General features: G+C 37.2%; 1 protein-coding gene across 1 annotated transcript; it reads right to left on the minus strand.

The window, feature by feature from the left end:
• Positions 1 to 1,984: 1,984 nt before the first annotated feature.
• Positions 1,985 to 12,822, minus strand: LOC105436602 (brain-specific homeobox protein homolog). The gene is made up of 3 exons (XM_030997211.1): positions 12,771 to 12,822; positions 6,450 to 6,864; positions 1,985 to 2,378 (listed from the first exon to the last, which is right to left on the minus strand). The coding sequence occupies exons 1-3, from the start codon at positions 12,820 to 12,822 to the stop codon at positions 2,111 to 2,113; spliced, it is 735 nt and encodes a 244-aa protein (XP_030853071.1). The 3' UTR covers positions 1,985 to 2,110.
• Positions 12,823 to 13,626: the final 804 nt, after the last annotated feature.

Raw genomic sequence — 13,626 nt, forward strand, 5'->3', positions numbered from 1 at the left:
CATTTCCTTAAAGCGAATCATAACACCAGGGCAGTGTTTCACAAAGATCCTAAGTTGGACTTAACAATTATGGAAAGCCATTAGCATCCTTGAAAATATTTTGTAAAAGTTTTTTAAAAGGCATACAATGTTGATTCAAATCATTCATATTTTCTATTATCATGGGAGATTTCATGTTCCTGATGTGGAATTTATGAAAAGTCTAAAATGCTTGAATTTTTGCTTTTGAATATATTTCATTATAATGCTACAAATGGCTCTCCATAATATTTAAGTCCAACTTAGATTTAAGTTTGACTTAGAGTCTTTGTGAAATACCCCCCTGAAGTTGTAAACTCTATACCTCAAATTCCAGTGCCATAACTACCATATTAGTCAGCCAAGTTGCCCAAATAGGCTTTGTCTAATTCTTGGCTATACATGTAGGTCCTTCTTGCAAGAAAAGTAAATTTTTCATCTCCACCCAGCCAGGGAATATTACCAGAGATATGCTCTGGAGCCAAAATGGTGTTAACTCATATACAACAAAACCTGTACCGGTATTTAAAGACCACTCAAGGGAGACAAGAAAAGTGGTCTTTATAGGCAGGTGGTCTTTATGTACAGGTTCTTTTTAATATCATATACATCATAGACGTACCATATGGTACCTGTTTCACTAAGACACAGTTTTCAATGAAAATGAAAAAGATTTGTTCTTTATAGACGGGTGATCCTACTGTACAGGTTGTCGTTGAAGCACGTTTGACCGTACAATGTCCCAGGGAAATTCATAATTTGTTCTTTATAGACAGGTGGTTGTTATTAAAGCAGGTGTTACTGTATGTGTACTCTAACACAGATTTACGTTCTGGTGGCTCCACACAGATGATATTATGTCGGGTTTACTTCCAAAATCGCAGATGTTGCACACTTTATACGCCGTTACTATATTAGAACTAAGGATGTATATTATGGCCATATATTTGATGCAATTGCATGTATAAAAAGCTGCCTGTGCACAGTAGCTTATACCCGTATACTGCCTTGGTATTTGTTTTGTTGGCATTCTCAAAATCCCAAGTATTAGAAAAGAAGAAGTTGCTATGAGGCTGCTATGTGTGTTGTATAAAAAGATTCTGTGATCATCGTGTTTGAATTGTACAAAATCAAAGAGTGAAATATATTCTGTTCATTGATTAAAAAAAAGTATTATGATTAAGCAAACATTGTGGTGCACTGTGTCATTTAATTGAATGTTTATCCACTTTTGGATACAAGATCTGTTCATGCATAACAAACTTACATCCAAAACACAATACAAAGTTACAGTCAATTGACCATGGTAGAACATTAGCATGACAAGCATAAACAGAGGAGAATTATTTGATCTTTTTTGTAGTTTCCACACATATTGATGTTAATCTTGTCTTATAAAGAGCTGCGATTGATCCATATTGAATGCAAGTCCTCCAATCAATTGCAAACTTACAGTCCTTTTTTGTAACAGTTACAATTGATTTCAACTTGCGATCAATTAGCATCAATAACAGTTCTTTATAAGACAGGGCCCTCAAAAGAGTACTGTTTAAGGCCCCTCTGCACTAGTTTGGCCAGGAGGGATTAGACTTCCCTGCATGGTCACTGACGGGTGGTTATCTCATCAAATCAGCTCTCAATTAACATAAGAAAAGGGTGATCATGGGGGATCATTATGAATGGTCACCGATTAGGCATTGTTTGATATATAGAGGGCGCAAGTAGCTATAAGTAGTTCAGTGGGGCTTTAACATTAACAAAGTTTTATCAACAATATTTGCTTCACCTGGGATAGGGAAGGTGCAAAAGTGTTTGTCCTTTTGGCTTTATGATGACATCATTATGACGCACTCTATCCCCGTTCATGCATGCAATATTTCTTCACACAAAATTAATTTGACATAAACTAACCGGGAAAAAAATTATCATTCATTTAGAACAACTAAAATAATCCTTGTAGTGTCCATTCGGTAAATATCAGGCGAAGATAAAAAGCGAAATCATGTTTCTGCTATCAAACAGACAGGTCTAATTCTATCATCACGAAAGCAATAATGTCTAGATTTCCAAGATCCTCCGCATCATGATCAGTCTATTTCAAGCTTTCGGGTGAGCTTTGGGGAAAGTTTGATAGAAGTCTTTTCTCGGTTGAATCGTTCTCCTCTTCTGATTGGCTAATGCTCGGTGATGACGATGGTGACGTTGTAGCGCACGTGAAGGTCGTTGAGCCAATCAGATCAGTGCCCACGACATCGCGGACGTGTTTGCGCATTCGTCCGGGGCAGCCATCCTCGTTACAAAAGTGAAGACGTAATTCTTCCATCCTCTCCGAGGGACCAGTCTGTCGCTTCCATTTTGTTCTAAGAGAGAGGAGAAGAGAAAATGAGGAGAAAGTGAGAGAGTAACAGAGAAAGAAGAGTGACAGACAGAGGAAAAGGGGAAAATGTTTTAATTTATGTTGCTTTAAAGGGCAATCCAACCCTTGTAAAAAGTTGATTTGCATGGAAGCAGAAAATAACAAAAACAGAATGGTAAAAGTTTGAAATAAATTGGATCAATAGTAAAGAAGTTATGAGTGTTTTAAATATGAAATCACTAAGTCTTTGCGTATCTCAAATTGGTATTTCGGCCAGTGGATTGTGACGTAGGACGTGGATAACTCTTCCATTTGCCGTGTAAAAAAATATCATTAATTTTTTTTCCCTCTAAGTTCCTTCTCCCTTGGGGCACTACTCAAAACTTATTATAGATATTAATTTCGGTTCTCTAAAAAGAATAGACCATCCTGAGCAATTAGTCCGTCACTACATCACACTGACATCATGTATAGCGATAGCAACTTTCAAAAATTCATAACTTTCTTTTATTTGGTCAGATTTAGTTAAAACTTTCATCAGTTTGCTTCTCTGATTAGTTCTGCTTTCTTTTAGAGTAGTTGTCTATGTGGGCTGGATTTCCCTTAAATTAATTAATCTATCAAACTTTATGTAAATTTGTCAATTTAATGTATATACATTCCACATAATTTAGTTTCTCTTGCCCGTCATTTTCTCTCGACTTGACCCTTTTTCGTCGGATTTGGAACAAAAACAACCATCACTGAAAGAAAATCGAAAGAAGCAGCTGTTTTCTGTAACGTTGGTCGCAATGTCCATCCGTCAAGTTGAGCGCTATAAACGTCCAACGTTAATCTCTCAACTGGCTAATGTTAGCACATTGGAGCGAAGGAGAGAAAATGAGAGATGTTCATAAATACTAATAGCCTCCCTGGAGCCAGGTTTGTTCCATGGTCACAATTCACTCAGCGCGCGTGTCCCTACACCTTCGACATTTGTCAAAAAGCGTGGCGCGGGTAAGTAAGGAGGGGCTGAGGATTGGAAGGGGGCGGAGGGAGGAGGAGAGGGGAGGGGAGAAGGAAGGGGAACAAGAGGCAGGGGTGGATCTAGCTTCTTGCTAAAGTGGGGGGGGGGGGTATCCAAGATTTTCCAAGATGGTAGGGGAGCGAAATTTGAAAATCGCGCAGACCAATATTTCGCTCAGTGGGGGGGGGGGGGGGGGGGGGGGGGGAGGGGTAGTGAGCACTAAACAAAACAAAAAATCATTTCCCCCCCCCCTGAAATTTGGGGGGCAGCCCAAGGGGGGAGGGGGTTAAACACCCCCAGATCCGCCCCTGAGGAGGGGAGGGGAATGGGGAGGGAAAAGTAATAAATGGGAAGGTGAGGGCGAGGAGGAAGGGGGCAGGGTAGGGCAGGGAGGTAAGGGGAGGCAATAGACGAATAAGGCTACTACAAGATTTTGAAAGAAATCGCTGAAGAGCTATGCAAATCTGGAATGTAAATTCTTCTTCTAGTCTTAATATATCACATGGACGATGTATTTTTTAAATCGTCTGGTTGGAGACAACAAGGCGTTGGGTCATATATTTTAACATAAAGTTAATAACGCCTTTCTGTCTCTGAACGTACGCAATGCCCATGGGGCGTAGGAGCTAATATTTTTTTCCGAGAGGGGAAGGCAGGCCAGATAGTAAACTTTCAATTCTTAGTAAGCAACAGAAAATTCATTTAAACACGAAAGCAATAACTTTCGAAATATCAACCTAAGACAATTTCAATAGTTGTGTGTGTCCTCTATTTGAGTGTGGGAAATCAATATGACAATGACGTATTACATCATCCAAACATGAATTGTATGGGGACATACAATAAGGTATTGAAACTGCCCTTGAGTAGATCTTTTTTCGAAAATAGTTGCGATCGTGTTTTAATTGCAACAAGTCTCTTTTGAGATAAACTAATCTTGTTCAATGTTTAACTTTTTGATGTCATGCAATTCTTTAAAGTAAAATGTTGGCAGCTCCCAGGATATGAAAAGTTAAAAAGGTAATTTATACCCCTCGCTACCCAAATATGATATCACGGTTCCCCTTTTATAAGGAGTGGGGGCTGCATCTCTCCAACCCCATCCTCCTCCACCCGCCTCGTACGTATGCAAAGACGTATAGTGCACATCAATGCACAAAATAATTATGCGCAAATACTGTTCATTTGACATTATCTTCCACATTTTCGCCGGACGGACTGTAGTGAATAACTCATGCAGCTCAATATTACTCACCACTTGTCCAGGAATGAGGCCATTTAAAACGACAACCATTTAATTTGTTTATTTGAGAGGCAATTAACATTGAGAAGGGTGTGTGGCAGGATCGGAATGAGGGGGTTAGGATTTATAGCGACATTGAACTGTCTAAACTGACCCTATATCAATGGTCTTATTCCCCGAGTGATGATTTGTATTCTCATGATGTGTGCTACTGAATGAGCATGCTGATTGTATAGATGAATGTATAAAATTATCTTACGGTGACTGTTTAGAGGGGTCGGAAATTATTGATGTGATATCATTAGAATGTTCAAAGATGGTAATTTGTATAACTTTTGCTCACCCCCCTCCCCCTTCTCTATATTATAGTCATCATCCTTCCGCCTGCAAGGTGATCCGACAATTAAATACTGCTCCTGCTACAATATTGCTCCGGGATAGCGATAGGATTGCAATTTAATATTTGAGTTCTGGTTAGGGTTAGTGCGTCCAAGGTTGATGTTAGGAGTTCGGTAATTAATGTATGAGATAATTTTCCTTCTTTTCTATTCATCCTCCATCAATAATCTTCCTCCATCTCCTCCTCCAATGTCTCTTCTTCCATTTCCTCCTCCTCTTCCTTCTCTTGACTGCCCTGTCTTAAAGCCCGTATGCACTAGTTTGGCCAGGAGGGATTAGACCTCCATGCAAGGTCACTGACAGGTGGATATCTCATCAAATCAGCTCTCAGTTAACATAAGAAAAAGGGGATCATGGGGGACCAACGGGCACCGCTTATGCATTGTTTGCTATTTTTAGGGGGCGCAATTATAGTACAATAAGTGCGTTCCCGCTTTGATATCCTCATCCTCTTTCTGCCCTCCTCATCACCTTCGTTCTTCTCTCCTGTCCATCTTCTCTTAGTTTCTCCTTCTCTGTCGTCACCCATTGTCATGATTGTCATTATATTGAAATTACCGCATGAAAAAGTTTATATCAGCGCCTCATACTTTTTAAACTATAACATTTATTTTCTCTCTCTCTCTCTCTCTCTCTCTCTCTCTCTCTCTCTCTCTCTCTTTTCTTCACTGCTCAACCCACCTCCTCCTACCCGCCTACCTTTGTCCTCTTCTACTCTCTCGCTCTGTCGGTATCCTCATCGTACAAAACTTATTTTGTGCAATTCACCCAACTATTAAAGCTGTTATGAATGTAGTTTACCATTACTGTATAATTGTTTATGATGATAATTTATTTTGTAAAATTGTTCTGTAACTTTTTACCAGTAAAAAACAGAATGAATAATAACTGCTTAATTTAAATTTAAAATTAAATTTCATATTATAGGCCTATAGTAAATATCATAATTATCAATATCATTTCTCATTCCAGGGGGATGTTTCACAAAGATCCTAAGTTAAACTGATCTCTAAGTGGAAAGTCGTAAGCATCTATGAAAATATTTTGTTAAGTTTTTTTTTAAAGGCATACAAAATAATGTTGATTCAAATCATTCATATTTTCTATCATCAAGGAGATTCCATGTTCTTGATGTGGAATTTATAAAAATTCTGAAATACTTAATTTTTCGCTTTTGAATATATTTTATTTTAAGGCTACAAATGGCTCTCCATAATTCTAAGTCCAACTTAGAGTTAAGTTTGACTTAGGATCTTTGTGAAACATCCCCGGGTATCATTATTAACATCAACATCATCATCAGCATCATCAGCATCTTCCTCCTCCTCCTCATCCTCCACCTCGTCCTCCTCATCTTCTTTTAACCCTCATTATTTCCATTTCCTTTTCACAATCTTCACGCATCACCATTTTTTAAATGTCCTTACCGTCTATTTTGATACCAAGTCTTGATCTGAGTTTCATTCAGGCCCAACCGATCGGCCAACATCCCTCTCTCCGCCACACTCAAGTATTTCTGACACCGGAACTTCCTCTCCATCGCCCCCAGTTGGGAGGGGGTAAAAGTTGTTCGACGCCGTCTCGGTCTCCGCGGCTTGATCGGGAGTGTCGCTGGTAGATGAGCCTCCGAAACGGACACCGAGCCGCATCCACCCGGGTGGTTCTGGGTGTCGAGCGGCCTGCGGTTAGGGTAGACTTTCGCTGGTGGTACACTGGTAGCGGAGTTGTGTTTGAGTAGGTGGGGAGTGGGCGTGGCTGGGGCGTGGTGGGGCAGGATAGGTATTGATGGAGTAGAGATGAGGGATGGATATAAGATGTTCAATGCTAGATTGGCACCGAGTCCTGGAAGACAAACAAACGAGAGAAAAAAAGAACAACATAATTAGTAAGAACGGAATATGTATAGATCTTTTATTATTATTATCAGGATTATTATATAATGTGGTATCACCTGTGCCTGAGAGGCGAAAAGCGAACTGAATCTCTGTAACCCTCGGGTCTCTCCTCCCGGTATAACTGATTGGGGTGTGCAGGTGGACCACTACACCGAACTAAAAAGTCACTGTAATACCTTATTGCATTCAGCATTTATCCAACGTTCAATTTAAAAAATACGCATGAATAAAGTATCCCTTGCCATTATACTCAATATGCTCTCTTTCTCGTTTGATAGAGATATGAGCGTATGCTTGGCACCCGAAGTTTTACAGGCTATCACCCCTGCACCCTATATTTCTAGAAGTCCAATTTGCTACAATAGATTATTGCTACTGGATAGTAAACCTTTATTAGAAAACGTGATAACTAAGGTGGTATCGCAAACTTATTTTAATATAATTATCTGTCAGAAATATATCTCGATCCGAGATGACATTTCGAACAGACCTATCATGATAGGCAGTCTTATATATTAATGTGTTTCCTTTTTTGAAATTTATTTATGTCCGCCTTTAATTCATCTACTAGTCATTTCTTTCTCCCCTTTATGAATATATAGAATGGGTGTGTAAAGATTATCAAATGCAGTTTGACATGCTATTAACCAACTGAACAACGCGTACAGAAAATCCACGATAAACGGCAAAGTTATTACTTTTTGCATCTTATCAAATTGTTGACGATGAAGTCCTTTATTCGACTTTTCAAAGTCAGAATTCGCCACAAGAAACATGAAGGCACTGAGGTTGAAATGAAAGTCGTTTGAGATGATATCCATAATAAAATGTATGATAAAGTGAGTGATACAAAACGTTGAACACAATTCATAAGATTTATTTGAGAATAATTATATATTTGATTTGATGAATAATATATTCTTCATGGACATTGACGAGGCCCACATCACAAAAGTCGTCGTAAGATTCTTATACCATGCAGAGGACTGAAAATGTAAACTAATTGTAAGTGATTCTTGTACTTCTATTTACGAGTAAATTTTGAACTCATTCTGAAAAAAACATTGCTCGAAATGTTCTCATCGTGATCTGAGTTGATGGATCTGTATTAAACCTATAGGGTGTGAAAAAAAACAATTATTGATGTTAAGGTAATTTACCTTAACATCAATAATTGTAAAGAAGAAAAAGACAAAAATGAAAGAAGTGAAAACTGAATATATTCAAATTGACAATGAGACAGAAAATTTTACTGCTGTTTGAGATTGTACATACAAAATATTTCCGTTGAATTGTTCGACTCAGAAATTAGCACATTAAAGTGCATGGGCCCAAACAACTTGCAACAAAACACCGCTTTCATCAAATTTAAACATAAAAGTATTCTCAAATAATTCTTTTGAATGTGTTCTTCTATCACTGACATCGTATTAATCAAACAGTTTGGTATGGATATGATCACAAACAACTGACATTTCAGCCTTATTGTCTTCATGTTTTTCGTGGCGAATTCTGACTTTGAAAAGTCGAATAAAACTGAAAGGACCTCGTCATCAAAAATTTGATAAGATGCAAAAAGACATGATTTTAAGAACAAGGTGACTGATTAATCGGCTTTGAGATGCAAGTCTGAATAGAATCAATGTTTGCCTTTTCTCTCGCTTGATCGCAAATGCTGTCTAGATAATGTTTACTCGGTCAAATCGGAGCATGGCAAGTAAAAGACGGCTGATAATTGAACGTATCGATGTCGAGGAGATTGGCCGAAACGTCCCCGTACTGCGTGCCTGACATCACCGCTGCATCACTTAGCGGCTGCTAATTCGATAAGACCCGGCGACTTGGTGATAGAATTGTTATTAATAATATCTACCATGCACACGCGAGCAAGGAACAAAAATGAAAACTAAGCCATCTAAACAGAGCTAAAGTAAATGTTTTATAAAGGAAATAGACTTCACTTTTTAGCTTTAAGTGTTTTCAAATGGGTAACAGTTCTGAAATGGGCCAAATCCAATTTCTTTAAGATCTGGCGTACTTCTCCCATTCCTGCAATATGTCAAACCAAATGAAGTAAATGAAGAGAGGTAAAATGAAAGTGGTGGGAATAAAGACATACTTATTCACACCTTTGGCCTAATTTCTAAGAGCAACTCTCTTGCCCTGCAATCATTCTTTTTTCTTTTAGATCGCTTTAATTTCTTTTGCTGATTTGATATGGCATTTTTGTCAGGACTCACGAGAAACTTTTGAATGTGTCATTGGGAAAAAAGGTAGAAAGAAAGTTATACTGCAAGATTTTCATTATCCTTATTTAAGCTTAATGTTATCAAAAAGTAAAAAGTTATTGATGACTGACGTATAATGGGTGAAGGAGGGAGAGAGGGAGAGAGAGAGAGAGAGAGAGAGAGAGAGAGAGAGAGTGGGAGAGAGATATTAGAGAGAGAAACAGAGAGAGAGAGAGAGACGTATAGAAAGAGAAAGATGTGATCATATATAAATAAAAAAAAGGTCTCGCCATTACAAAACTTGCAGAAATGCTCTAAATAATTATGATGAACAACACTTTGACATTAATTTGTCCTTATAAAAATCATAGATTAACACGATGTCTCCCCTTTTTTTTAAATGAATTGGTGTGGCGTGTCAAATCAAAGACTACATGGAGATGAATTTACACCCAACAAAATAATCCTTCCAGTAATTAAATCAAATTCAGTATACAAAATGTGGACCATAACACATCCCAAACAAACCATCGCGTTTCAAGAGAGATTCCGCGATGATTTCCAACTCGAGATGACAGTAATACATTGATTGAGCGTCGCACGATTAGTCCCGAACAATTAAAGTCAACATTCAGCGACGAACACCGTGATTAAACATGTGATATTATTGAATTACTCTCTTAATTTGTGTTCGGTCTTGGGTAGGAATTAGTGTAAATGATGAAACGAGGTGTCAGGCAGGAGGTGGAGGTGGTTCAAAGATTGTTTCCTATCGCAAAAACATCAAATAAGGACAAAATAGAGGAGAATTAATTTACTTTTATTGGATTAAAAGTAAGTGATTGTCGACTTTGTACAAATCTTACTTATTGGTTTCCTGCCAAATAGAGGAGTAAGTTAAAGCAAAATACGAGGCTCCGAATTTATTCGTTCCTTTTGTTTTCTTTCTGATTTAAACCTTTCACATGTCAGAAATAAATGAAGGTGTAAAAATTAAATGCAATATTACATCCACGAATCTCCCCTCCGAGATTAAAAAGTGAAAACTCGATTCCTAAGAATTAATCCGACCAAAGAATATTTTAGAAGATTGGAGCGATCTTCCTATATTGTATCGAGTATATTTGATTGAATGCATCGTTTGCGGTTCTTCAACAAAATAGATGGTGCTGTAATAGATCAAAGGAAAATTAAATGACTTTGGCACAGAATTACTCACTTACAAATTTCATATTTCAAATGAAAACTATATTTTGATTGCAAAGTAGATTGTCATAGTAAATTTGCGATCCATTATCCATGCTAGATTTGATGAGAAATTATCTCCAGAACCCTAATTTAAGAAAATAACTGCTTCTAAATATCTGAATCTTTGCCACAAAAAGGAATACTTATTGAAATTCACAAATGTTCAAGGTTTCAAGTTTCAAGTTTCAAGTTTATTTGTTTCACATTTCACAAAAAAGAATTCACATAATTTACAAAATTAGAACATGATATGAAATATACTAAAAGTGTCACATTATATAATTAATTCTTTAAAAAGACGTCGAAATTAATTGTATTGAATAGAAGGTTATACAGGGGGAAATGTGAGGAACCTATCAAAAAGCTCAGCTTGTAGATTATAGGTTCCCATAAATAAAAATACAATTTGATTGAAATTAATTAAGAATATCCCCCCAAAATCAAGATTTATAAAAAGGCCCATATATCTGCTCTGCATCATTATGTTTGCATTGGTTTGGTTTTTTTCCGTATAAAACATATATATACATAAATATGAACACCAAACAAAAACAAAACATTTAAAAAGAATCTGGCTAGATTGCTCTATTAAGAGCAATTAATTTCAAGGCTCTGTTCTTCCCAGAAAGAACGAAAGAAAAGAAGGAAGAAAATAATGAAACATGCATGAACATTTAATAAAATATGAAATATACACTACATACATAAATATAACACGAAACATTATAAGTATATTGTACGCCTCTGAACTATATATAAACATATCAAATCAAAGAGAACTTTCAAAGTATTTCGTCATTTTCAGAAATGAAGGCAAATTGTCCAATCTTACTGAATAATAATGATAAAAGGGACGTTCGATACAAACATGTGTTAATGATTTTTGATGTAGAATATAAATTTCTCGATCATTGTTAAATCTTTTCTAAATTGACACATTTTCTGTGAACTATAAGAAGAAACATAATATCAGAATTTGCATAGAAACCCATATTATCACCTTTGAATTTGTTTAAACCCTGCACAAAATTAATGATAGACTGAATGGATGTATTTTTTCTTCATTTATTTGTATCAATATCATTTGTCTAAAATAGCTTTAATGACTTAGGGTATATTTGAAAGCACACTTCGAACATTAAGATCAATCTAAACTTATTAAAGCCGTCTTATGATTGCGTTACGACTTATATGTACAATGTATATAGAAAACTCTTTCAGTGTATCTGTTTTGGAAAGAAGACTTCAGGCCCTGATTCGATAAAACTTTGTTATCAATACTTTGTTGCAATAACTGTTCTAAGCAAGTGAAATCGTGACATTGGTTGGCTAAAAAATGTGTCATAGAAGTTTAGTATTTGTTATTGATAGCAAGTTTTTAAGAAACAGAGCCCTGTATCAGAGCCCGTGCCTACTGATAAGATAATGTCTGCATTGAAGGAGAATTACCTGATTGTATTTAAAGAACGAAAGTGATTTTACATTCTGTCACTTATTTCGATAATATAAATCTTCGACGCAATGTTTTTTAAAGTTTAACATTTTCGCTATCCTTTCTCATGTTTACTTCCACAAAAACATACCAGTCTCATTAAGTAGCAACTGATTCATTGTCTCGATATTTGTCATCAACCCCTCATTATTACCCACTGCCCCCTCTCTTTCCCTCTCCTTTATCACTCTACTATATTTCCCACTCTTTCCTCCGGCTAGTTCTCTTTCTTTTCTACTTCCATCGTCTCGAGTTTTCTGCCCTCTGTTTCCTATCAATATTCAAGCCTTTTTCTCTGTTGAATTGCCAATTGAAAATCATGAATTAGAAAAGATAATATGACAATTATGTCTACAAGCAACACTAACAGGTAGTTTTAATTATACCTATCCCAACTTCTCGCAGATTATATCAAATACATGTTCTATACTAGGCGCGAATACGGTATAGCTCTCCGTGGAGACCGATATCCATTGAAAACAGAGAGAATGTAAACAAAAATATATATTTATCAACGAATGTAAAGATAGAAATAAGACGCACATAAACTTCGTACTTATCAAAATAAACCGCAATTATTTTTATTACAAAAACACAACATAAGATGAAAAGAAGACGAAGAAGAAAAAAAAAGAAAAAGAAGGAGGAGGAGGAGGAGGAAAGGAAGAAGAAAAGATGAAGGAGAAGGAGGAGGTGAGGAGGATGAAAAGTGAAAGGGGATTATAAAAAAGAGAAGTTCAAAACGTAAACGAAAAGAAAAACAAAGAAAAGAAAGGCAGAGAGAAGAAGAAGGAGGAGGAGGAGGAAAAAAGAAGAAAAAAGAAAAGAATAAGGAGAAGGAGGAGTGGAGGAGGATGATATTACAGTAAATGGGGATATATTTACCTGGGGTCGCATGGTAACCCGTATACGCCTTCATCATGGTGTATGCGTTCATGTTGGCCGCATAACCCAAGGCCCCGGCACCGCGGTGACGAAATGCCGAAAAATTCTCATTCAAAATGTCACAAATAAAAAACGATTTCCGCTTTGTCTCCATGGCCATTGCGAGATTGGTTTTGATTAAAGTAATAATAAAGACTGCCACTCCGTCTTGTAAACGAAAAGCTATTGAAAACAAATAATGTATAGGCCTATTTGCATTTGGTGAGCAGGTGAGTGGCGACAACCTTTAAATCATGGAGTTGGAATCAAATGCATCAAAGAAATGCCAAACAGTTTTCATATCACTTTCCTATCTTAGTTATCGTGCGCATCGTTGATCAGGCCGTCGCTCTGCGTCAATTCTTTCTTGATGCCGTGCTCATTGACGAATTCCAAAGTTTAAATAATAACTAGCAGACGACGAGGAACCGCGATACCGTGGCTATCGACCACCTAAAACTTTCCGACCACGAAGACGTCCGTTATGGTAAGTTCGCTACGGTGCCGTGTTCTTCAGCCACCTCGTAAGAGCACATACATGTAAAAATTAGCAGACGACGAAGAGATTTGCAACATAGTGTAATGTCGTATTAAGACGAGGTGACATTCCCGCATTCGATATCATAAAACAGGGAGTCGCTCTCCCTTTTGTCCCCGCTAAGTCGTGCGCATCGACCACCTCGTCAGTCCACATTTACTAGCAGACAAGCGACAATGACAGGTGTGAACAAAGTTAAAGCGACGTGGACGATCGCGCGTGATGTTTAATTATTGGCGGTCAGTACACATTCTCATGCTCCCCCTTGCCTCTTTCTTA

This window comes from Strongylocentrotus purpuratus, unplaced genomic scaffold (genome assembly GCF_000002235.5).
Source record: "Strongylocentrotus purpuratus isolate Spur 01 unplaced genomic scaffold, Spur_5.0 spur5_scaffold_4, whole genome shotgun sequence".
Classification (NCBI taxonomy): Eukaryota; Metazoa; Echinodermata; class Echinoidea; order Camarodonta; family Strongylocentrotidae; genus Strongylocentrotus; species Strongylocentrotus purpuratus.

Coding starts and splice junctions, on each gene's coding strand:
- LOC105436602 (XM_030997211.1), bottom strand. CDS start 12,822: ATGAACGCATACACCATGATGAAGGCGTATACGGGTTACCATGCGACC. Junction 6,865..12,770: donor GGGTTACCATGCGACCCCAG/GTAAATATATCC, acceptor TTTGTCTTCCAG/GACTCGGTGCCAATCTAGCA. Junction 2,379..6,449: donor ACTTGGTATCAAAATAGACG/GTAAGGACATTT, acceptor CCTCTCTCTTAG/AACAAAATGGAAGCGACAGA.